The sequence below is a fragment of the Chiloscyllium punctatum genome, chromosome 44, assembly GCF_047496795.1.
Source record: "Chiloscyllium punctatum isolate Juve2018m chromosome 44, sChiPun1.3, whole genome shotgun sequence".
Lineage (NCBI taxonomy): Eukaryota > Metazoa > Chordata > Chondrichthyes > Orectolobiformes > Hemiscylliidae > Chiloscyllium > Chiloscyllium punctatum.
The window spans coordinates 5,666,508-5,692,267 of NC_092782.1; the positions used below are offsets into that span (position 1 = coordinate 5,666,508).

The 25,760-nt window shown below is 40.9% G+C and overlaps 1 protein-coding gene across 3 annotated transcripts in view; it reads left to right on the forward strand.

The window, feature by feature from the left end:
• Positions 1 to 13,359: 13,359 nt before the first annotated feature.
• Positions 13,360 to 25,760, forward strand: part of LOC140466683 (potassium voltage-gated channel subfamily A member 1) — a 97,152-nt gene continuing 84,751 nt past the window's right edge. The window contains exons 1-3 of one of the 3 annotated variants that reach the window (XR_011955257.1): positions 13,360 to 14,154; positions 14,577 to 19,141; positions 21,105 to 21,247. Coding sequence is in view for 1 of the 3 variants with exons in the window: in XM_072562143.1 (XP_072418244.1) it covers positions 14,950 to 16,422 (1,473 nt within the window). In the remaining 2 variants the exon portion in view is untranslated. Of the gene's footprint in view, positions 14,155 to 14,576; positions 20,999 to 21,104; positions 21,248 to 25,760 lie in introns of those variants that run through there. The other 2 variants (XR_011955256.1, XM_072562143.1) reach the window with 2 other exon arrangements.

The window sequence follows — 25,760 nt, forward strand, 5'->3', positions numbered from 1 at the left end:
TAAACAGCAAAATAATACAATTATTGTTAAGTAATTCTATGGAGGAAAATATGGATACTTTGCTGGTACATTCCAAATTGATACACAGTGGTGACTTTATGGTGCAGAGGGATTATGTCATTTACTATCACATAATGGATTTTCCTGTAGCAATGCTCATTGATTAGAGGAAGCCTTGTGCATGTCATTCTGTGACTTAGTCGATGCTAATGAGTCAGAAGAGCAGGCTATGCCGCCTGATGTGTGGCCACTTAGGAGTACAAAGTTCTTCAAGTTTCTAAAAATAATCAGCAAAGATGGGGAAAGCATCCATGGCACAATGCCCAAGTTGAAGGTCAGCTCATTTATTCCTTGACAATCTGCACAAAACAATGCATTTTCAGACGGATACACATTTCAACCTAAGAAGTATTTCTGATATTTTTGCATAAGAGTTGGAGCCATTTGCATTACATCTGATATCTCCAATATTAGTATATTTGCTGGTTAAATAGCAATTTACTGGGTACATCTAGAGACTGCATTAAGGAGCCATATCAAGTTGTCTGGTTGATGGGAGCATAGAATACCATGGCCTAAATTTCCAATTTGTGTATTGTTTGCATCCTGAACCCCTGTCCTTCAAGTTGTGTAAATTGGTTAAATCTTTAGTTGCTTATTGACAGATCTCCAGCATTCCTTTTCAAGACCATTTGTTTCGTACTTCTACATCCTCTAAGTGTGGTCAGAGGCTGGTGAGATCCCCTGTCAAAAAGACCTGCCATAAGCCAGAGCCTGAATCTGAAGCAATCAAGATGTGTTCAAATTTTATTTTGTAATACACTCTCTGTGCATTTGTATCTCAAAATTGGAAGCGGTACCCTTGTTTCATAGTTCTATTGTCTTCATAAGACATTGACATCCCACCTTGAAAACTATGAAATCTATGATTATGTTTTTCAGGGTACTTCCAAAATTGCTCCAAAAAGCACCACTATAAATGGGTCATGAATGTTCTATCCCATTTCAAGCCAGTACTTCCTAATTACACTGTGGACAGGAACTTATAAACTGCCACAACAGACGGGCAGTGAAAATACCTCCTCATGTTTTATGCTTTTCAAAAAAAAACCTTTCCTCGCATTTGAAGAAATGCTGTTGTGTTCAAGTTCCAGACAATGACACGATTAAGTTTGAGACAATTCCACAGGGACACAATATCAGACAGCACAGATGGCTGTTTGGAGGTTTTGCTTCATGCAGAGTTACAGCTGAAGCCCCTCTTGGATTGCTAGGAAATACAGAGGTCTGTCCTATGCAGACTAAGAACTGCAGTGTTGATAATCCAATCCCATAATCCTGTTTAAGGCTGACAGCCTGTGATTTCTGACTGCATAGTGTCCCTTTCTTGAATGCAAACTAGATGTAGAAACTATTGAGCAGGATTTAACTGCTGCTATCTAGCAAAAACTGGAGCCAGCAGTTTTTAAAAAAAGACACACGTGAGTTATATTTAGCAGATATCCCTCTCCTTTTCATTAAAAGTCTCTAATTTAATCTGCTGTTTTGAGCAGGTGAGCAGGCAACCCCTGGAAAAGGGTTTTTTGATTTAAATACGCACTTGGGTCTAATTATATCCTATCTGCAATGTTGAGGCAAGAGATTGGGGTGGTGAGGTGTGCTGGGAGTTGGGGGAGAAATTTCAGCTTGTTGGATTATGGATGAGAAGAGGGTCAGATGCTAAGTTTATATTAATGTTACAGGGTTTTTTGTGGGCCATGAGAGGCAGAGATACTCGTGCAGGCCCCATCAGCGATTCTTGAGCTACCCTTGAACTGGGCTTTGTTTCCCCCCCCACCCCCCCTCCAATTCTGGCCCCAAACTTGGGCTTGCTCTCCGCACATTCCACCACCAATGTTATAATTAGAAGATCAGAACCCCTACAGTATGGAAACAAGCCCTTAGGCCCAACAAGTTCACACCAACCTTCCAAAGAGTAACCCACCCAGACCCATTCCCCTACCCTATATTTACCCCTGACTAATGCACGTGGGGTGCAACACTATGGGCAAATCACCTGACCTGTGCATCTTTGGATTGTGAGAGGAAACCGGAGCACCCAGAGGAAACCCATGCAGACATGGGGGGGAGTGTGCAAACTCCACACAGACGGTTGCCCAAGGCAGGAATCAAACCTGGGTCCCTGGCACTGTGAGGCAGCAGTGCTAACCATTGAGCCACTGCGCTGGCCATTATTTATATGAGCTGTAAAGATCATCAACACCACCACTTCCCAGGTCTTGCCCAGTTTTCGAGGAGAAAGTGAGGACTGCAGATGCTGGAGATCAGAGCTGAAAGTGTGTTGCTGGAAAAGCGCAGCAGGTCAGGCAGTATCCAAGGAGCAGGAGAATCGATGTTTCGGCCATAAGCCCTTATTCCTGAAGAAGGGCTTATGCCTGAAACGTCGATTCTCCTGTTCCTTGGATACTGCCTGACCTGCTGCGCTTTTCCAGCAACACATTTTCAGCTTGTCCAGTTTTCGTATACTATTACTTTCCAAACCTTCGATGCCTCCCAGTCAAAGTGTCAACTACTCCTGCCTGGTTGTTGCTGATTACCTGGTATTTGGGGAGACAGAAGTTCAGAATTCTCAGCTGAAGCAGTCAGAAATTTCCTGAATGATTTATAAGTCGGATCCACATGATATGACTACCTTACAACATTTCTTTGTTCTTGCTGCCTAACTAACACCAGTTTCTGATCTCATCACCAACCATGGCTGGTGGAAATTCTGGGATAGCCATTTCAGAAGCTATTAAAAAGGATCCTTTGCTCTCACATGAAGTTGTATGATGATTTTGGAGAAGATTTTCTTATAGCGGCATGTCAGCTTTTCAACCTTAACTGGTTGAAAACTGCTTTCTGTTGTTATTGTAGATTCTAAACATAAGAACACTAGAAATAGTTTTAGGAATAGACAATTCGCCAATTCAATACTATCATAGTTATTTTCTGCTTCAACTCCAATTTTCTGTTCATTCCCTCATCCCTTAATTTCCTAGTAGGCCACAAATCCATTAATCTCAGGTTAAAATATATTTAATGACTCAAAGATGGCACAGTCACAACCTTTAATTCTGAAGATTCACATTTCTGAGTTAATAGGTTTCTCTTCATCTTAATCTTAGATGATTGTCAAAGTTAAAAAGTGCGCAACACTGGGTTATAGTCCAACAGGTTTATTTGGAAGTACTAGCTTTTGGAGTGCTGCTCCTTCACAGACGATAACCCGGTGTTATGTGACTTTTAACTTTGTCCATCCCGGTCCAACATCGGCACCTCCACATCTTAAATGATTGTCATCTTATTCTGGGGCTGTTGCCCCGTGTTCTAGATTTTACAAACAGCCTCTTCAAGACTACCCTGCAAAGCCCCTTCAGAATCTTGTATGTTTTAATCAGATCATCTCTCATTCTGTTAAACTTAATTATAGTTTGAACCTATAGATTATCGGTCCAATTTACTCAGCCTTTCCTCATGCGATAACCCTCACCTCTGCAACAGATCGAGTAAATCTTCACCATACTACCTCCAAGACAAGTGTGTCCTTCCTTAAATGTATGGATACAAAACTGTGCACAGGTTTTCACTCTCCAAAGCCAGTTTGGGGCTCAGTGGTTAGCACTGCTGCCTCACAGCACCAGGGACCCAGGTTTGATTTCAGACTTGGGTGACTGTGCAAACTCCACACAGACATTCTCTCTGTGTATGCATGGATTTCCTCCGGGTGCTCTGGTTTCCTCATACAGACCAAAGATGTGCAGGTTAGATGAATTGGCCATGCTAACTTGCCCATGCTGTTCAGGGATATGTAGGTTAGGTGCATTAGTTAGGGGTAAATATAAGGTAGGGGAATGGGTGTGGGTGGGTTACTCTTCAGAGGGTCGGTGGGAACTTATTGGGCTGAAGGGCCTGTTTCCAAGCTGTAGGGATTCTATATTGTAGCAAAACTTCTTTGTTCTTACTTTGATTGCAAGGAGATTGCAATATAAGATGCCATTAATCTTCCCAATTGTTTGCTACATCTTTAAGTTAAATTTACATCTGCATTTCAACATTAGCTAATCTCTCACCTTTTAAATAGTATTCTGATTTTTCATTCTTCCTACCAAAGCAGATATGTTTCTGTTTCCTGACGTGAGACTCCATTGGCTAAGAAAGTGGCAGATCGAGCAAACCGCATTTATTTGCATTTTCTTTGCATCCTCCTCACAACTTGTGTTTCTACCTAGTTTTATATAGTCACTAACATTATACAAAGTCTCTTCATCTAAGTCATTAATATAGATTGTAAATAGCTGAGGCACCAGCACTGGTCCTTGCTCTAGCATTGTCTCAAAATAAGAGATCAGCCCTGGTTCAATGAAGTGTGGAAAGCATGCCACAAGCAGCATCAGAAAATGCCAAGGCAGTGTGGCTGCAAAACAGGACTACAAGTGTGCTAATCAGCAGCAGCTTCATGCTATCAACATAGCTAAGTGACCTTACAACTAATGGAATAAATCAAAGCATTGCAGTCCTACCACATGAAGCCATGATGGTGTTGACAAGTAACTAACCAGCAGGCAAAGGAGATACCTTAAGCATCTCCATCCTGCATGAAAGTAGAGCCCAGCACATCAGTGTAAAAATTAAGACTGAAGAATTTGTAACCATTTTCGAGCAGAATCATCAGGACGATGATCCATCTCAGCCTCCTTCCCACGTCATAGATGCTGGAAATGATTGAGAACACTGGAAACAGCAGGGCACTCATAAACAGAGGAAAATACAAACTCCTATCATGCTGTGCTTTTGGAATGAAAGCTTGCTTTAGCTACACATACCTCTGTGAGACAATGTTTTCCCAAATGAAGATAATCAAGCCCAATTATCACATCCACCTCTCCCAGATACTCATTTGATGGACTGTATACAACTAGCTGACTCCACAATCAAGGCATTAGCATGTACAGGTATCCCATTGATTTAATTAGTAGTAGATGAAATGAATAATTGCATATACTTTTGTTTTTGATTTATATACCATTACAAATAAATTGTTTGTTCAAGATTTTCTGAGGAATAAATTCTTGGTTTCACTTAAATTCAAAAGTTTATCTTAGGCTTAAAATGTTTGGCGACCACTGACCTGGAAAACAAGGACAATGGACGTATGGAAACGTCATCAACTGCAAGTTCCCCTCCAAGTCTCTCACTGCCCTGACTTGAAAATACAGTGCTCTTCCTTTACTGTCACAAAGTCAAAATCTCAGAACACCATTCTTTCCAGCACTGTCAGTTCACTGTTCACTTTGTTTTTCTCTCCCTCTCTCCTCACTTTCTTGAAGAGTTATTCTACATTTACAATCATCTAATCCACACAGTCCATTCTAGAACCTAGGGAATTCTGAAGTTCATGACCAATGCCTCCAATAAATCTGCAATTACTTCCCTTTAACACCTGGCATGCAGAATGTGTGGATCAAGACAGTTGGCAGATTTAAATCCAATAATATCTCGTGGTTTTTAAATATTAATATCTTTCTTTTAGCTCATCACAGTATGTCCTCGGTTCTCCACTATTTCTGATCTATTGCATGATGTGCTATATAAACTGTGCCCAACAGTTTCTTAATACTAGCCCATTGGACCAAAGTTGTGGTGTTGATTTTTATATTGATTGAGAACTATTGGAATGATTGATCAGATGGGTGTCAAGGCCACTTAGTGGGATGATCGTTTTTTGGGATTTATATCCAGTGATGCTTCACTGAAAGCTGGTCTCATGGTGGCCAAAGTGAGGTACAGGTTGTTTAAAAACTAGTAAATTATCCACATCTGGAACATGAAGATTTTTGCAGCAGTGACAATGCTGTACAATTGCAGGTTATTAAAGATATTCCTTTACCTTAAACTTTTTTCATGGCTATCTGGAGGAAGACTTAAACTGTGCTTCACTTTCTTCAAATGAGGATTGAAAAGAGTTTTAATTTGAGAAAAGAAAATGATGCTTTAATTTCTCAGCTTTTCGCACTTCAAGAATTTCAAAATTGGTCAGCTAATTTATTCCTGCAACTCGCACTGTTTCAAGTGCAGTCCTATAATAGCTAATGCAATGCTAAGAAATGTCTTCTTAATTGGGGGTTCACGGTAGCTAAATTTTTATCAGCCTAATCAATGTAGGAACTCATGGTGATCAGAAAATTAATTTCTTTATTGCCTGCTGCTATGCATGACTGGATGTGATAAAATTCCAGAGTTTTGCTCTGATCCATTGGTTACAAGCTGATTAGATCTGTCTGTTTTGCCTGGCTTCTCTAGTCCACATATGGTCAAAGTTTATAAGTTACCTGGTCTCAATAGACTGCTTACATTCTGGAAAATACAAGATCACAGCCCCATTTATTTATTTGATTGTGAAAAGATACAACAGAACTTTTGACCAGTTGAATATTTTAGCATGCCTTGGTTTGACTGCCCGCTGATTTCAATTGCAATATTATAAGAGTTCAATTTTACTGAACATAAAACTAGAACAAAGGACATAAAAACTGTTTGTCTTAACTCTTTCAAGACAGTCAACATTCACAAGTTGTCAACCACACAAAATTATAAGTAACTGGTGAGAATGGTCTATAGACCTCCTAAAAGTAGCTGTCCTGTAGGCCAGTGAATACATCAGGAAATAATGAGGACTGTTAAAAAAAGGACCGTATAAATCACGGATAACTTTAATCTTCATATAGATTGGTAAAATCAAATTGGCCAGGGTAGCCACAGGGAAGAATTCATATGAGTGTATCCAGGAAAGCTTCCTTAAACAATGTGTTGCAATTCCAACCAGGGATCAGTCTATTTTGGATACGTATATTGAGGTAAGTTTATTAATGATCTGAGTAAAAGATCCCCTATGAACAATGACAATAATATGATACCATTTTGAATTCAGCTGGAGAATGAGAAACTTGGATCAGAAACAACTATGCTAAACTTAAATATGGGTAACTACGTGGAGATGAAGGCAGATTGGCTGGGGTAGATTGTGAAAGGAGTATAGCAGGAAAGATGGTTGAACACCAATGACAAAATAAATTCTTTAATGCAAAGGACATTAGTAGTACTTCAGAAGGACTAAACACTCAAAGGAGACTAATGGGATGAAAGGCTAATAAATCTTCTGGATCTTAAAGTTGTATCCTTGGATTTTAATCTAAGCAGCAAAGAGATAGTAGATGCATTGGTAGTAATATTCCAAGAATACTGAGATTCTGGAAAAGTCAGAAAGAATTAGAGTCATAGAGTCATAGAGATGTACAGCATGGAAACAGACCCTTCGGTCCAACCCGTTCATGCTGACCAGATATCCCAACCCAGCTGAGGGGTAACCTTATAGAGGTTTACAAAATTATGAGGGGCATGGATAGGGTAAATAGGCAAATCTTTTCCCTGGGGTTGGGGAATCTAGAACTAGAGGGCATAGGTTTAGGGTAAGAGGGGAAAGATATAAAAGAGACCTAAGGGGCAACTTTTTCACACAGAGGGTGATACGGGTATGGAATGAGCTGCCAGAGGATGTGGTGGAGCCTGGTACAATTGCAACATTTAAGAGGCATTTGGATGGGTATATGAATAGGAAGGGTTTGGAGGGATATGGGTCAGGTACTTGGAATGATTTGCTGGCAGAGTGTTATCGATTTGAAGCAGACCAGGGAAGGTACTGGAAATATATGCAGCAAAATCTTTGAACAAGGAGATGGTTCTCTTCCCACCAAATGACAAATCTTTTACAACTTACACAGCCAGCTATGAAACTACTTGTTTGGAGTTATGTTAAAGTGCAAATAGCTACCTTGACATTCTAAAATTTATAGTACTCTGGTGCAATCAACATAATAATGTAGTACCTTTAAATCTGGACAACTGAAACTGTATTTGGAAGCATATAAAAGGGTGTCATCTAGGGCACAGAAGTACAGAAGCACTTCTTCCAAGGGTTTAAAACGATGACCAAAGTGTGTTTAATAAGTATGACTGATGAGCTAAAGGAAGTTCAAATAAAATATTGTCGATCACCAACCACCTTGCAGATAACAAGGTTGGTTGTGAATCAGCATAAACAGTGGATCTTCCTGTTGGTCATAACAGACCAGAGGTTATGGCTCAAACCTTCCAAGCTGTCACATCACCACCAACAGATTCAGGGCTGAACTTCTGATCTAAAAATTTCTCCTGAAATGAAACGAGGTGGTGAGGTGTGAGAATCGAACCCACTTAATCAATAATTTTCAGTCCGAGTCAAAGAGTTCCGAAGCAGTACATTTATTCGAACATCTTTAAAGATGGGAGCTCTATGAGGAGAGTCACACCCGACAGTAAAATACTGAGTTTTTTAATACTTTTTTGAGGGGTCTCTCAACACCCCTACACTAAGCAATAAACCTATCATAAGTGTCTATTTCATTCTATCCCCTTATTTAGTTATTCCCTGCACCCAAGCCTAAGCTGATCATACTTATTAATTACCTCACTTGTTTTCCTTTTAAATCTGTCTCATTTGGCTGTCCTTGTTCATTACAGCCTTCCTGTTATTTTATCCAGTTGCTCTTTTCTTACCTTCTGACTTCTGAGATCATCCTTTACTCTTCTGATAGTCCAAAAAGTGGACCCACAGACTATGAGCTTATTGCGAAATGCCCCTCCTGCTTCTTTTGTGGTCAAGCTATAGCACTCAAAGTTATTTCTTAGCTTAAAACTATTTCTTTAAAAGACCTTCTATATTCGTTAAAATCAACATATACCTGACAACCTGAATTTTTTCTCTCTCGTAAGATGATTACATGATTAAGGGACTAAGGTGGGACAGATGGGAGAGTTAAGTGGAGAAGAGTGCACAATGGCATGTGGGTAGCTAACAGGCGATAGGTACACATGTAACAGATGATTGGGGTTAAGAAGTGTGGTGCTGGAAAAGCACAGCCAGCCAAGCAGCATCCGAGGAGCAGAAAAGTCGACACCACGAGCACAAGCTCGCCATCACATTCCTGATGAACAGCCCATGCTCGAAACATTGACCCCCCCCCACCCCTCCGACACTGTCCGGCCAGCCGTGCCTCTCCAGCACCACACCTTTGACTCTGATCTCCAGTCCTCATTTTCTCCTAGTTGATTATAAGCTTACTGCAAAACCTCTTCCACGGATGCCCTACTTGAATAAGTTCTCCTCCTCCCCTTACAAGGATCTCTGTGAGTCTCTATCTCACTGCATCCCCCCATGTTGTCTCCTCTACCCTGAAGCTCTTCAGCCACATCCTGAAGCAGACTTGCTATGACAGCCACATCTCCTTCCTTAGTGCCACATTCCTGATGAAGAGCTTATGCTCAAAACATCAACTCTCCTTCTTCTCAGATGCTGCCTGACCGGCTGTGTTTTTCCAGCACCACACGTTTTGACTCTGATCTCCATCATCTGCAATCTTCACTTTCTCCTAGGTGATTGGGGTTGCAAAGTACCTTGTGGGTGAAATGGTAGTTGAAAGAGGTTATGGTTGACCGAGGTGATAGCTGGCTAACATGGAAGGCTGCCAGGTGGATGAAGTGTGGACTAGATCAAGGGTTGGTTGGGCTAGATTAGGACAGAGGCAGGTGAGGGAGACGAGTCAGGTTTGGTCAGGATCACACAGGGCTAGGTCGGAGGGGTGAGGGTTTGGTGCTGTGGGAATTCAAGGGAGATCGACTGATGGGGAGAATCAGTATAAGCCATTGGAGCATGAATTGTATTGTTACTCTGGAGTAAGACCAGACTTTTCCCTGTCTAACATTTCCTGGTAACTATCTAGGTAGGTCAGAACTTTCTTGGAAGTTCCCATGGAGCAGAGGAAATTTTTCAACATAAATCCCATCCTCCCAGGATATTTCCAAGGAATTTTGAATTGGCATTTCCATAGTGTACCTGCCAAGGCACGTCCATTCTCCAACGATTTGACCCTTTGTTGTTTAAGATAAGCAATACCACACCATGTGAAAGAATAATTTTATTGCTAAGGGTGAAAGTGAAGGAAATGCAATATTCAATAAACTATTAAACATAAATATTCTAACATTGATTATTTTTGTTCATTCATTCATTCAAATAGGTGTTAGATGTTACTTAATTGCCCTTGAACTGATTGGTTGTCTGGGCCATTTCATAAGATAGCTAAGAATCAACCACATTGTTGTTGGTATGGGCCTGTAGTCAGATTGGAAGGTTTCCTTCCCTAAAGGATATTTCTGAATCACGTGGGTTTTTATGATACTAGACCAGCTTTTTGCTTCCAGATTTTATTGTATTCAAATCTGACCAGACATCATGATGGGATTCAAAACCATGTCCCTGGAACAACAGCCTGAGTTGCTGGATTACTGTCAGTGATACTACCACCATACCATTGCTTCCCCTTAAGAAGGATAACCATTCCCTTATGGTTTGGCAGCAACTTGTAAGTCAGTTGTTTCTCAATTGATTAGCTTCCTTTTATTTTAATACTTTCTTTAAAATACATTTACAAGACTTTGATATATGTGCTTAAATATATTAACGCAAATATTGGAAAAGTGGTAATGAAATACTTTTGGTCAGAAAGGCAAAGAGGCAGCCATGGGTAATTTTAGACCTATTAGCTTAATATCTGTTGATGGGCAATGTTAATCTGTTGTAAATAATCTGTTCTAAATCTGCATTTAGAAATACATAAGTAAATATGGCTTAATGAAGGGGAAATCATACCTGACAAATTTACCAGAGCTCTTTGAGAGGTTACACACAACTAGATAAAGGACAACTACGGAATGTAATATATTTTGATTTTCAAATGGGGTTTGATATGGTACCACATATAAGGTTACTTAATAAGTTAAGACATCATGGTATTTGGAATGAGTATACTACCATGGATAGAGGAATAGATAACTAAAAGAAGACTGAATTGGGTTAAAGGGCACAATTTCAGGATGGTATCTGGTAAGTAGTCGTATGTCACTGGGATCAGTGCAGGGGCCACAATTATTTGCAATATATATTAACAACTTGGATGCTAGAAGTGAATGTATCATCACCAAGTTTGTGGAAGGCACAAAAATAGGTGGTAAGGCATATATTGAGGATGATGCAATCTGCAGAGGGATTATAGACAGGTTACATGACTGCATAAAAAAATGACAGCTGAAAGATAATGTGGAAAATGAGAGGTTCTGCTCTTTGGCAGGAACATTAGAAAAGCTATGAATTAAATGGGGCAAGATTGCAGAAAGCTGCAGCACAAAGGAATTTAGGGGTTCTTGTGTATGAAAAACTGGCATCTGAGTTCAATAGTTAATCAGAAAAACAAATGGACTGCTGGCCTTTATTTCAAACAGAATGGAGTCTAAAGACAGGGAGGTCTTGATCATCTGCAGCTGGCACACTGTGAATGGTTTTGATCCCCTTGTTTAAGGATAGATATATTTGCATTGGAGACAATCTAGCAACAATTCACTAGGTTGATTTTGGACATACATTTCTTTATGAGGAGAAATTGAGTTAGTCAGGCTTTTAATTATTGTAGTTTATGATAATGAGAAAACTTTGTTGAAGCACATAAGATTCTTAAGAGGCTTGACAGGATAGATGTGAGAAATTGTTGCCCCTTGTGGGAGAGTCTAGAACCAGAGGGCATAACATCAGAGAAAGAAGCTGCCCACTTCAGGGGTTTGTCTTATGAAGAGAAATTGATCATTTTAAACCTATACTCACTGCAGTTTAGAAGTATGAGAGGAGATCTCATTGAGGTGTATAAGATGCTTAAGTGGATTTACAAAATAAACATAGAAAAGATCCATCCTTATGTGGGACAACAGGAGTTCCTATATCTAGGATAAAGGGTAGCAGATTTAAAACAGAGTAGAGGAGAAATAATTTCTCTCAAAGGATCATGAATCTGTGGAATTCACTATTCCAGGGTGTGGTAAATGCAAGGACATTGAGTAAATTTCAGGAGTCGAGAGACAAATTTTAAATTAGTAATGGGTGAAGAGTTATAGTGAGCAGGCAGCAGAGAGGATTGATACTGGGATTAGACAAACCATGATGGTATTGAATAGCAGGGTCAGCTTGATGGGCTGAATTGCCTTCTCCAGTATCCAGTTCATATGAATGGCAGGGGAGATTATATACAGAAAGAATGATTGTGCAAAGTAAGGAGAGATGGTATTCGGACTAGCAAAGCTATCTTTTTCAACACAATGCAGTATATATTTTTCTATGGTAATGTGTTCCAAAGGAAATAACGTTTTCAATGTCCCCACGATGTTTCTCCTGGGATATATATATAGCAGTGTTTGATGATTTTTTTCTCTCTGTAGTACCTGGGGACTCCAGGACATTCTGGGAGATCGACAATCTGAGTCTCATCACATTTGACCATTTTGGTCTTCCCCCTCTGGGGAGTATTTGGAGTTAACATAATATGGCAATATAACCTCACTGCACAAATACACCTCGCGGCTGGCCATCAGCTTCATACATCGAGTTACAGCAACTGTTTCCCATTCATGTCTCCACTGTTCAAAGCTTTAATTAGCGGTGAGAACAAATTTGCTGGTAAATAGTGCTGAATGGAGAATAATCAAATTAAACAGATGTGATGTGTGTGGAACGAGCTTGAGAATTCTGACGCTGAACAAAACGGGACCGTGGACAGTGCCTTCTGGTAATGTGGCTTGGCAAGAGGCAAATTACATAACTCTAAGCATTAACTCCTGAGGGCAGCGGCGGTCCTTTCTCTGTTAATTGTCAGGATGTTGTCAGCCTCGATCGATTTCCATAACCATTTGAGTTTTATGCAGATAATCGTTTTGTTCTTCCCAAACTCGGGGGATAGTGAAACGCAGCGCGAAGCTGACTGAGCGTTGGCTCTTTAAAGTTTAGGTGAAATTGTGGGATGATAACATAAACGGGAAGTGGGTGCCGTGTTTAATTGCAATATCCTGTAGCAAATGAGTATTTCTCAAGCTGTCAATACTTCATACGATCAGTACGCTGTGCAAGTTATCAACATGACGTCCAGGATACAAAATTCTGTTATTGTTTAAAAATAATGGGTGATGGGGATTAGATGGTTTGCTAACCTTGCGAAATAAAGGGTGCGGCATTAGTCTATTAAGTGCTAAAACACAGTGCATGATTGCAACTGTTTACAATTGATGAGAGCTCATGTGCAGGGTGCTTTTTATCAATATATAATGTACATGTCGGTACAACCTAGGGGTCCTCCTTTCTCCAGGAGCAGTAACGCTGTACCTGCGGCTGAACTGGCAAACTGCAGTGATTGTATTCGGAGGTTTGCCACAGCGTGCTGCAGTCAAAGGAACATTGTCGTAAAATCTAACCAAATGATGCAGCAGTTTTGATGTTTATGATGCGGATTTTTTTTTTGCGAGTGTGCACGGCGTCGTGTGCAATGAGGATCTTATCGGGGTTGCCTGCACTGCGTCTAAAATGTCTCGATTTGTTATGTGAGAATTAGCAGAGCTTCTAAGCAAACCAAAAAAAGGGAAGCGGCCGTTTTGCCTGCAATGTAGGAGCTGCTTTCGCTGCAGCTGTTTAGGTTTCTGTCCGGAGACCGGTTTCCCTGCCTACTACACTCCATGAAGCACCTCTCTTATTTTTGATGATACTGCAATGCTAAGGGATGTCCAGCTCGCTTGACTTTTAATGCATTCAGCCTTCTACACTGCACCACATGATCCTCCAACAAGACGCCAGGATGCTGTATCAGAAGATTGCTTTCCCGCTACCTGTCACGAAGTCCATGTGCATAGTTTGTGTTTTTCTCTCTCTTTAACTGATGGTGTATTTAAAATAGCGCCTGGCAAATTTTGCAGCTTTTTTTTATTTTACATAGTCGTCTGCCCGCTGTTAAGAATTGTCAGGAACAAATGACTTGTAAATGGTGTCAGTACAGTATAATATAGGCTATTAATATTTCAGCAGATCTCATACACACAAAGCTGTAAAGCGATATCCATATTAAGGAGGCAGGAGGAAGGGCTTTTGCATCGCTCGGAGGGCCGGGCTGCATTCCTGCACTCTTCATTCTATCCTCTTTCATTCAGCAGGTAAGGCTGGCTTTATTTTTATTACTGTTATGATTTTTTTCCCTTCACTTTGCTCCGAGATTCCACCCCCTCCTTCCTCCCCCCCCCCCCCCATCCCCACTTTGCGCTCCCCAATCTCCTGGTCGTACCAGAGTACACAGTGCTCCTCCTCTCCCACTACTGCAGCTGGACTTTCGCTGAAAACTGCTTTAGATGTGATACACAGATAGAGAGTGAGTCTGGGATGATGTAGGACTCTTAAAGCAGTGCATGAGCCAAACTCACGGTCGGGAAAGGGAGATTGGGCTGTTTTCATCACTACCGCCTCCCCCATCCCTCCCCCACCCTCCCAACCAAGTTAACTTTGTTTGGTTAAACACCCCCACCCCTCCCCTTTGTATGAATACTGCATGTTGTTTGATGCTAACCTTTGTATTCCGCAGCACCTTGGTCCCGAAACAAAAAAAAACAGAAAGGTGGGGGTGGGCCCCACAGCGTCACGGAAATTGGCCTTGAGTTGCCCGAGATTTAGTTCGGATCCGTGCGGAACCGCCGAGCCGTGCGATGCTCGAGTCAGCTCGAAAGCCCCGAGGCGTCCATTAGTGCCCTTCAAAGCCCCTTCCCCCTCCTCCTCCCTCACCCACCACCACCAGCACCTACCCTTCCCCTCAAGCTCTGCCCCCCAACTCTGCCTCCGAATGTCCCCCCGGGGGCTGGGCAGACTGAGAGACAAGTGATTCGGAAGCAGCCCCCTTCCCTCACCCCCCCCCCATCTCCCTCCTTCCTGAAGGACCCCCCACCTTCTTCCCGCCAACAATGACAGTACTGGCTGGGGACAACATGGACGAAGCGTCGGCTCTGCCCGGCCACCCTCAGGACAGCTACCCCCCGGACAACGATGACCACGAGTGCTGCGAGCGGGTGGTCATCAACATCTCGGGCCTGCGCTTCGAGACCCAGCTGAAAACCCTGGCCCAGTTCCCCAACACCCTGCTGGGCAACCCCAAGAAGAGGATGCGCTACTTCGACCCCCTGCGGAACGAGTACTTCTTCGACCGCAACCGGCCCAGCTTCGACGCCATCCTGTACTACTACCAGTCCGGGGGACGCCTCCGGAGGCCGGTCAATGTACCCCTCGAGATGTTCTCCGAGGAGATCAAGTTCTACGAGCTGGGCGAGGAGGCGATGGAGAAGTTCCGCGAGGACGAAGGCTTCATCCGGGAGGAGGAGAGACCCCTGCCCGAGAATGAGTACCAACGCCAGGTCTGGCTTCTCTTCGAGCACCCGGAGAGCTCCGGGCCGGCCCGGGGCATCGCCATCGTCTCGGTCATGGTCATCCTCATCTCCATCGTCATCTTCTGCCTGGAGACCCTGCCCCAGCTCAAGGACGACAGGAAGAGGACCATGCAAGTGGGCAACACCACCATCCCCTACAAGTCCAACATCCTCAACGACCCCTTCTTCATCGTGGAGACCCTGTGCATCATCTGGTTCTCCTTCGAGCTCCTGGTCCGCTTCTTCGCCTGCCCCAGCAAGGCGGAGTTCTTCAAGAACATCATGAACTTTATCGACATCGTGGCCATCATCCCGTACTTCATCACCCTGGGCACCGAGCTGGCTGAGGAGGAGGAGGGCAACGTGAGTGGCGAACAGGCTACCTCCCTGGCCATCCTCAGGGTCATCCGCCTGGTGCGGGTCTTCCGCATCTTCAAGCTCTCCCGCCACTCCAAGGGCCTGCAGATCCTGGGCCAGACCCTCAAGGCCAGCATGAGGGAGCTGGGCCTGCTCATCTTCTTCCTCTTCATCGGGGTCATCCTGTTCTCCAGCGCCGTCTACTTCGCCGAGGCGGACGATCAGGATTCCCACTTCAGCAGCATCCCGGATTCCTTCTGGTGGGCGGTGGTCTCCATGACCACGGTGGGCTACGGCGACATGTACCCCATCACCATCGGCGGCAAGATCGTGGGCTCGCTGTGCGCCATCGCCGGCGTCTTGACCATCGCCCTGCCCGTGCCCGTCATCGTCTCCAACTTCAACTACTTCTACCACCGGGAGACGGAGGGAGAGGAGCAGGCTCAGTACCTGCACGTTAGCTGCCCGAACATCGCCTCGGACAGTGAGTTAGGAAGCCGCAGCTCGTCCACCATCAGTAAGTCCGACTACATGGAGATCGACGAGGATGTGAACAACAGCATAGACAATTTCAGAGAGGCAAATCTGAGAACTGGCAACTGCACTGTAGCAAACCAAAACTGTGTGAACAAAAGCAAACTGCTGACTGATGTTTAAACAGCTGCGGACTCAGTGACCCGGGAGCCGCGCTTTCTAGACACTATTACTGACCCTTTGTATTTTTGCCTTGTTGACCTCGTTAATGCGTTGTGGCATTGCCGTTATGCTCAGCAAAATAAGCTTTCAGAATTACGTGGAAGGTATAATTTCATTTATTTTTAAATGGCTTTCTTTCTCCCAACTGGGTAACGAGGGAGAAGTCTTCTCCAGATCCGTTCACGAGAGTGTCCCTAGGTACAAACTTTGAAACTTGGACTTATACGTGCTCGCCAACCTCGAATGGAAGTTTATTATTTTTCTCTCTCAGTTCATTTACAAATACCAGTGCATGTATTAAGGATTTTGCAAGCTGCACCGTGCATCGAAAAGAAAACCAACCAAATACGCCAGATTCATGAGTCTGGTCAAAGTTGCAAACGTCTGCAGTTTTCGATCCACTGATGAATATTTCATTGCGAGAAGTGATGTGACGCCATACATCAAAGGAACAAAAAAAACAAGCGATTGCATTTATCTCCACTTTATAATCAAATGACGAATGCTCAAAATACCAGCGGTGCTGCAATCTTGCAGGTACTGCAATTCATCTGCTTCCAGGACCGAACGTAAATTCCCCCGTCCCCGATTTCATGCGAGAATCATCAATCACAAAAGAAAATCCCTAAATTAACAACAGCATGCTTTGATATTCATCATTCACTTTGATTGTGGCATGCCTGGGACATTACCTCAAATAACAGCAAACAAATTTGCGTTTTAAATTATAATTCTGGAGAGTTAGTTCTCATTTGCTGTCACCAAAAGTGCAATGGCTTATTATTTAATTTAATACTTCTGAAGCACTCATTGGCCTGAATGTTAACTCGTATGGGATAGAATAAGTTTAGATCATAGCATGTTTTAACTACTTAACATTATGGCCTTTTTGGACAACTTAACATGTAACCCACTATAACTTATGCATGATATCAGGTTACAGAAAACAAAACAGCTTTGAACTGTTGCTACATGATATTGAGGGACCTGATGATTTTCCTGCAGAATATCAGGGAAATGAGTTGGTTCGTGTCCTGACAATCCTGAAAATATAACACAGCAAAACTTAGTTCCTTCTGGGAAATCTCTTGAACAAAGGGAGGCAGGCTAGATACTGTATATACTTATACAATTTAATTTTAAATGCAACTAATCCAACAGAAAAGAAAGCATGCCTTTCATGCATTTTAGCAGAATGTAAATGTAAAGAATATGTAAATTATGCATCTAATTTGCAATTCATTTCCAAATCCATCCTGACTGAGACAATATTTTTCTTTTGAGCTTCCCTCAACTGCAGAAACTCAGCAAATGACTTAGTTAGTTGCTAGTGCCTTTTAAATCCTTACACTCCCAGACTTCTGGAAGTGCCTCCATGTACTAAGAATGGCTGAATAAGCTGATGTCCACAGAAATCCTCTTAATCTGTAACACCATGAAAATAGAACAACCTCGCGAATGTCCAACCAAACCTTTGTGTGCAAGAGCCAATGGACAGTTATCATAGTGAAAAAGATGGTGGAAAGGGCAGATCAGATGTTTGCACATGTTTCTGAAGATGCAGGACTTAAATCAGCTGGCAAGAGAGCTGGGAGAAATGCAGAACAACTTGGCAACTGGACATTACAGCTGAATGAGCGACACATGGGAATCCTCTCTGTAACTTCTCTGAGGTCCTTATCAATTTAAGACTAACAACTTTTCAACAATGAGATCAGCATTCAGAACCTGCTAAGGAATTGCACAGATGTTAATGGTATCATCATGAGGCATTAAGGTGTTGAACTAAACACTGAAGAATGTTAGTTTCATTTTTTCTTTAACCCACCTGCAAAAGCTGCAATGTACCAAAAAGAAAAATGCAGTGTTTCCTCAGCAGACTACCTCAGTTTAGATTGATGAAAAGGACAGTTCAACTTTGTGGCCCCAGGCTGAGGGAATTTTTTTTTGGTAATCTGAAATCACATAAACAGCTGTTGGAATGCAGGTTCTTCCTCATTATAATTTCTTACCATCTATTCTGGAGCCATATGTACGAGTTGGTTTCAGTGGTTACGTACAAGTATGTTGCCACAGTCACTTGTTTAACCTATCATTGTCTTTAGCCTAATTGTCATGCAGAAACTTGTCATAACTCACTCTAACTTACTACTTAAAGCCAGAAGCTCTCAAAGATATCTCAAGACTATTACATCAATATTTGCAGATTATATGACAATTTCCCAAAGACCTGGAGAATCAAGAGTTACTTTTTTTTTGTAATTCACATCATGCACGTCTTCAGACAGAGAGATTTACCTGGATATGGATGTGTTTATTGCAAGAGACAATTTGTTGCCCTAGGATAATGCAGACTGAAACAGGTAGATTAAATCACAATTAAATCCCTGAAAGATGGATGGCACTTGATTATCGATTGTAATTTCTTGGAAATTTAAGGAATGCAAAAGATACAAGGATTTCAAGAAGATAAAAAGAATGAAACTGCTCCAAGATTACATGACTGAATTAGCTGATACAGCTAAACTACGGGTGTAAATCGAAGTTACAAGGAAAAGTGTTGAATAACTTGATGAACTGCAATTGCTGTTGGCAACAGGGCATTAACTTCTTCATGTAGAATATGTAAACCACCCATACTCTGGTTATCCCGATCCTTCTGCATCACATAAACCTTGAGGTAGGAGAAAACTTTCCCCTATGTTAAGTGACTTTAATACTGCACTTAATAAACAGCAATAAATGATCCAATGCTGCAGAACTGCTTTGATAAACTCGATGTGGCTTCTGGCAGCTCATGCTTAATTTAGCAATTGAGTTTCTAGTTTTTGGGAAATTGCGCCTTAGTTAAACATTTATCTGCATGTGACTGAGAAGTGTGCTGCATGCAGTTTTTCTTTTGATAATGAAGGTTCTGAAAACCAGTGGGATGGGTTAGGGTTTGGTGATGTTTATTTATAACCATTACAACTGAGTACAAAATATGGATAGAGAGAAAATCTGATGTAATATAGGCATGTCTTTCTGGTTATACAGTTTTGGTAGATATTCTTAATCCCGGACCAGCTTTGCAAACATATTGTACATAGGCCTGAATGTACACAAGGTGGCTGGTTGTGAACAGAGTCATAAAAGAGCCTCTTCTCTTTTTATAAATAGAACCATTAGTAATTGTAGTGAAAATGAAGCAATTCAATATACCAAGAATAGTTGTCTTGGTGTAATGTTTTGTGAAGTGACTTTGACCAGTTTAAGTGGTTTGCACTGAATAATATGCATTGTAGAAACATCATGCGTTACGTGTTTCTGAGTTAGAATTTGGTTTATTTGCTCCAGAAAATCAACAAAGTAGAAAGAATAGGAGACAAAATAGTGGCTGTGATGCCATGCAAGACATTGCTGAGGAGCACATTTCAATTCAGCTCAGCAATAAGTGATGGAACTTATATTTTAAACATTGTGAGGATTACATCTCAGTCAGATACTTTGTAGATAAGAGGATGTAGCAAGTATTTTATAATCAGCCTGCTCAGAGTTGTTATTACACAGCTCTGGAGCAGGTGGGACTGGAACCTGGGTCTCTTGGCTCAGAGGTAGGGACTCTACCACTGTGCTACATGAGCCCTTGAGCACACAGTAGAAATATCCTTATTTTGTTCACTTCAGGTGTTTGATTCACTTCAATTGAATGTTGAAAAAATAGAATTAGCACCCGATGAGGTCCAGGCTTCTCTGGTGTGGTTGAGCTGTGCACAAATCTGGTTAACACCTTGTTTAACATGAAAGTACTGGTTACTGAAGTTGAGAAAGTGTTAATTCCTAAGTACTGTTAAGTGTAACTTTAACCAATCATAAAAATGCACTTTAAAATTCAGCACAAATTGCCTTAACTGGTATATGACATTTAAAGTGAAAAGAGGCTCTGCAGCCTGTGTACCATCAGGTCCAGGACATTCAAGTTTGAATGGCTATAGTATTATGACTGTCATTTTTCAATGATATCATTTTAAAAAACATTTGTGTTGACAGGCTTGTTCATTTCCTGTTTAGGGATGTCATAATACTTTAATAGGCCAACATATTGTGATACATAAACTCCCCCATAATCATAGTGCATTCATTTAATTTCCTCAATTAAGGTTGATTTTCACTAGACTAATTCAAAATCTTGTAAAGATATGAATGAAAACATGGTTAAGGCAATTGTGAAAGACAGATTATATTTCTAAAACAAAAAAGGAGCATTGATGAGAATTATTCTATTTTTCCTTACTCAAAATATAATTAGTTTAAAAATGAATATTGTAACTATCAATACTTACATTGTGACATCCCTACTCATTAGCATAAAATGTTTCGACTTCTGATCTATTTATTCTTTTGCTTGTTTACTGTCATAAACATGCCTATAATTTGGTTTATAAATTATTGTTATTTAAAAACATAGTTTCGTGCCCAATGCAGTCTGCTCATGTATCAAATACTTTACCTTCCCCTTCTACTTAATGATAAATTAAAGATGAATTTCCAGGTCTGATTCAGCTATGTCCTGACTGGTTATTTTCACATAACTTCTGAAAGTGTACAGAATATATCAGTAATGTATTATTGAGTACACAAAAAATTAATTTGTATTCATTCAGGCTTAAGGCTGCTTCGAATCCATACCAGAGGCGTTTTTTTTTCGGAGGCTGAGGTAGATTTTAAAACTTTTTTATTATTTATGAACAAAATTATCAAGATCATATGTTTTCTGTGCATATTTCTACTGCCTTTGACTTGTAAATCTGAGTTAATTAAAATAAATACTGTATTAAATAATATGCTCTCTGAAAGTCATCCCTTTCAAAAAATTAATCCAAGATAGACCAGCAAAAACGGTGAATATGGTGTGAAACGTGTGGCTTGAGTAGATCTGATGCTGTTTTGTTTGGAGAGAAAAAAAGTTTTTTTTATAATTTTGTGTGTTTCTGTTTTATTCTACGTCATTATAGGTGCACTCTTCTATTTTTTTCTGCAAATAAGTGTTTTGCATGAAATTTAAAAAACATTACAGTACATCAGTGAAAATTATTTCGTTGCTTGTGCGATACAGTTCATAGTTCAGATATTAAAAATGACTCCTAACCATAATGTAAGAAGGTATGGTACAATACAAATGTACAGCTGAGCTTGTGGGTTTACAACTACGTTGTATTGATTTCTTCCACATGCACTTTTCTTTCACTTGTTTTTTTTTGCCCTCTCTCCCCTGCTCTTCAGTCAGTATATAATCTTGCAGGGGTATGGTTCTATGCTCTATAACTCATGATAATTCATGAACCAAAATTGTGCATGTCATCAGGCTATTCCCCCTTACGTTGATACACCAAAGCTTAACCATTAATCTGGTGTTCACACATGAATGCTTTCCTGTAGCAATGACTGGCTAGTCATCAGAAGTCCAGGTGAGTTTTTGATCTCTCCCTGATCCAGTTCTAATTATTTAGATATGATTCCTTGTTAGACAACAAGAATGTAATAGCTTGTGTAAACCATACAATTCCATGAGTTTACTCTGCCATAAAGTACGATTGTGGCTAACCTCAAACACAACTCCAATTTGCTCCCATTCCGAATATCCCTTGCTTTCTTTCAAGTGCAAAAAAAACTATTGATCTCAGTATTGAGTATATTCAACAAGTGACCATTTACATTCCTGTGGGTTAGCAAAATCCCAAAATTCATAATGCCTTGAGTAAACAATGTTCTTTCTGTCTTAAGCCTAAATGTCTGAGCCTTTCTTGTGAAGCTGCATCCCAAATTGAGGCTCTGCATCCAGGGGAAAAATACCTCTTCACGTTTATCCTTTTCAGTTCTGCTCAGAATCTTGTCTGCTTCAAGGAGATCACCTCGCATTCTTCAAAACTTCAGAGAATATAGGCCCATTGGCCTCAAAGGCCATTCCCAGGAGTAAATCTAATGAGCAACGCAGTAAGGAACTAAAATCTAAAAGCTTTTAAATCTAATATCTAACGATATACTTATCCACCACTAATCAAATTCTGATTGAATTATTCCTGAGATTTCTTTGGGCTTGGGTTCCCATTCACATTGGAATTGTAACTCATGGGCATTCATTTATTTCTGATGCTGTGATATTACAAAGCACACATGTCAAAGATTTGTTCATGTGTGCTGGTGCAGGGTGGGGTTTCAAGATTTTAGCTGTTTGTTTCCCTGCGTACAGGATAGAACTGCATAAATAAACATTAAAAAAAATTCAATGTCCTCGTGGCTGAAGCTGATCCAAACTGCAGAAGTTTTGGTTGTCTTGTGAGATCTCCACATGAGGGGAAGAAAATAGACCCCAGAATTTCCTTTCCTTGATCACACGCCACCTTTTCTTTGTTGCTGTTAGTTGCAGACAGTTCACAGTATAATGCATCCTGAGGTGCTTGATCTGTGTGACTCAGCACCAACGAACATGAGAGTTTCTCCCACAGGGAGAATAGTTACAATTAATATTTGGTTAATACTTGAAAACAGGTTTTATTTCTGGGATGTGATGAAATTGGAGATGTTCAGTCTTGGAGCCTGCCTGTAGCTGCAGAAGGAATGTCAGCAGATATATCTTTACTCTTGTGATTATGCTGCTTTCTTCTCTCTGCATTTCACCTGTACACTTCATAGTGGGAAAATCTAATGAATGAATTTACATCACTTCTCTTGCTGTAGACAGCTGGTATTGTTTATGGTTCCCATTCACCAAACTGTTAATAATTACAAACAGGTAATAGAATGACAGCATTACTTTTTCTCTTGTATGTCAGCAGTTGCTGCATTGCACCAATTGTTTGTCACCGGAAGAGAGAATTAAATTTCTAAGCACCTTTGATGACCTCTGGATGTCTCAAAGCACTTATGGCCAATTAAGTATTTTTGATGTGTCGTCACCATTGGACTAGAAATATGCCAACCAAATTTCACTCAACAATGCCTCACAAATATCATGCAATAATGACCAGTTAATATGATTTTTTTTCTTGGAGTGATAGATATTGGTCACAACACGAGGGAGAACTTTCTTAATCTTCTTTGAAGTAGTCACTTTAAGATCTTTTATGTCCACTAGAAAGGGCAGACAGGCCTCCATTTAATGTCTCATTTGAATGTGCACTTCCAATAACGTTGCGCTCGCTCCACACTGCACTGAAGTGCCAACTTCAATTTGTTGCTCAGTTCTCTTGTACAATATTTGAGCCTTCTGATTCTGAGGTGAGAATGTCCATAATGTGTCTTTAGCTGCTATTATTTTAAGAGGACTAAAGGGGAAATGATAGTCCAAAGAGCAAATTCATTCCCAATGAGTTTGAAACATGATGTTTCATTACTATATTTTATGAATTTCTGAAGGTCATACTGATGCAGTAGATGTCCATTCTTTCTTAGTATATTGGTATAAAACGTGCCAGATCTAGAATGGAGCCATGCATTAAATTATACTTAGAATACATTTGTTTTGAACCCCCCCCCCCTCCCTCCCCCCACCATGCAACCTAGTCTTTGCAAAAGATCTTGAATCTATTTTCACCTGTACTAGGTTGTCTCTGATTTGGTGTAGTCAGTGCACAGTTTCATGTAACACAAATTTTTTGTTAGGAATTCAAATACAAAGCTTTTTTATAATTTTGTGGAGACTGGTAAACCTGAATTTCTGAGAAAAGTTTTGTCACAGGAAAGTAACAACTGGATGGTATCTTTTCAGTAGCTGAAACAATGGATTTATAAAATAGGTTTTAGATACAAAAACACTTGTTGGCACGATGTAAATCTCTGCACAATTTCCCTGCCCCAAATATGCACAAATGATCAGCACCACCCTGTTAACCATGGGTTAATAAAGATTAAAGATGATGCCACAGCCATTAAAATAGAAATAATGGTGAACCGAGCAGTGATCACTGACGGTGTGGTGGAAGTGGAATTGCAACCTTTGGTTTTGCAAGTGTGGGAAAGTGAATAAATCTGGAAGTTGCTGTTCAAGTTGCTCCACCCCTCAACTAGCTATAGTTACACTCATACCACACTCTTAGCCTCAGTTTAAGAATACTGAAAGATAGCTGAGCTGGTAGAGCATCAGACTTCAAGTCCCATTGAGTGCTGTTTTTAGGTCTTCTGGTTAAAGTGGTAATCTCCGTACCTCCGAACCAGAATAGCTGTGTTCAAATCCCCCTATCCTCTAGGTGTATCATAAGGTGTCTGACCAGGTTGTTTGAAATATGTAACTCCCAGGAAGTTCTGGGGTTTATCCATTAGCTGTCTATTAAACATGCCAAAAGATTTAGAGCTAATGCATGCAGTTGGCAGTGATTTAAAAAAAATAGTAATAGAACTAATGACTGCAAAGCCATGAGATTTTAATTAACAATTTTGGTTCAAAGGGTTCTGGGTAATCCGAGATGGAGGACGGGAAAAATTTTTGGATGTAAGAGCTGTTCCTTTTTTTGAGGTATTTTAGCTGTTGGAGGTGATTTCCTTGAATTCCAGGAGCAGCAATTACTGTTTCATATGCTGTTGCATTGTTTTGGAACTTTGGAAAAAAAAGTCAAAACAACAGCAGTTTTAAAAGGGAGAAGAGCAGACAAAGGAAGCACATGGTGAGGACAGTGGAGCAGGAGAGTGAGAGAGAGAGAGAGATAACCTGCACATGTGCTACCTTTGCTGTTTGAATTCGTGTATCGCTGGACATCGGAGTGCATCTGGGAAAATTAACAAACAGTGAAATTCACAACTAATCTTGGAGGAACTGTTGGGTGAAGTTCACAGCACAGAATCAGATAAGTTAATTGTTGTTTTAAGTCTGTCCAAGAGAAAGGCTGCAGTTGTGAGTACAGTGGATTCTTTCTTGATTATATGCTTCTGGAGATAAGTCTCTTGATTAAACTTAAAATATAAGCCATTGCTATTAATTTAACCTGGGGCAGTGTTTGTAGAGGAATAAGACGGTGTTATTTTCTGGGTCTGTAGAAAATAACAGAAAAAGCAGAATGGTGTGTTGTTTTCCTGGTGCCAGGATCAAGGATGCCTCAGAGAGGGTGCAGAATGTTCTCACGGGGGAGAGGGGCCAGCAGGAGGTCATTGTCCACATTGGAATGAACGACATAGGAAGGGAAAAGCTGAGATTCTGAAGGGAGATTACAGAGAGTTCGGCAGAAATTTAAAAAGGAAGTCCTCAAGAGTAGTAATATCTGGACTACTCCCAGTGCTACGAGCTAGTGAGAGCAGGAATAGGAGGATAGAGCAGATGAATGCATGGC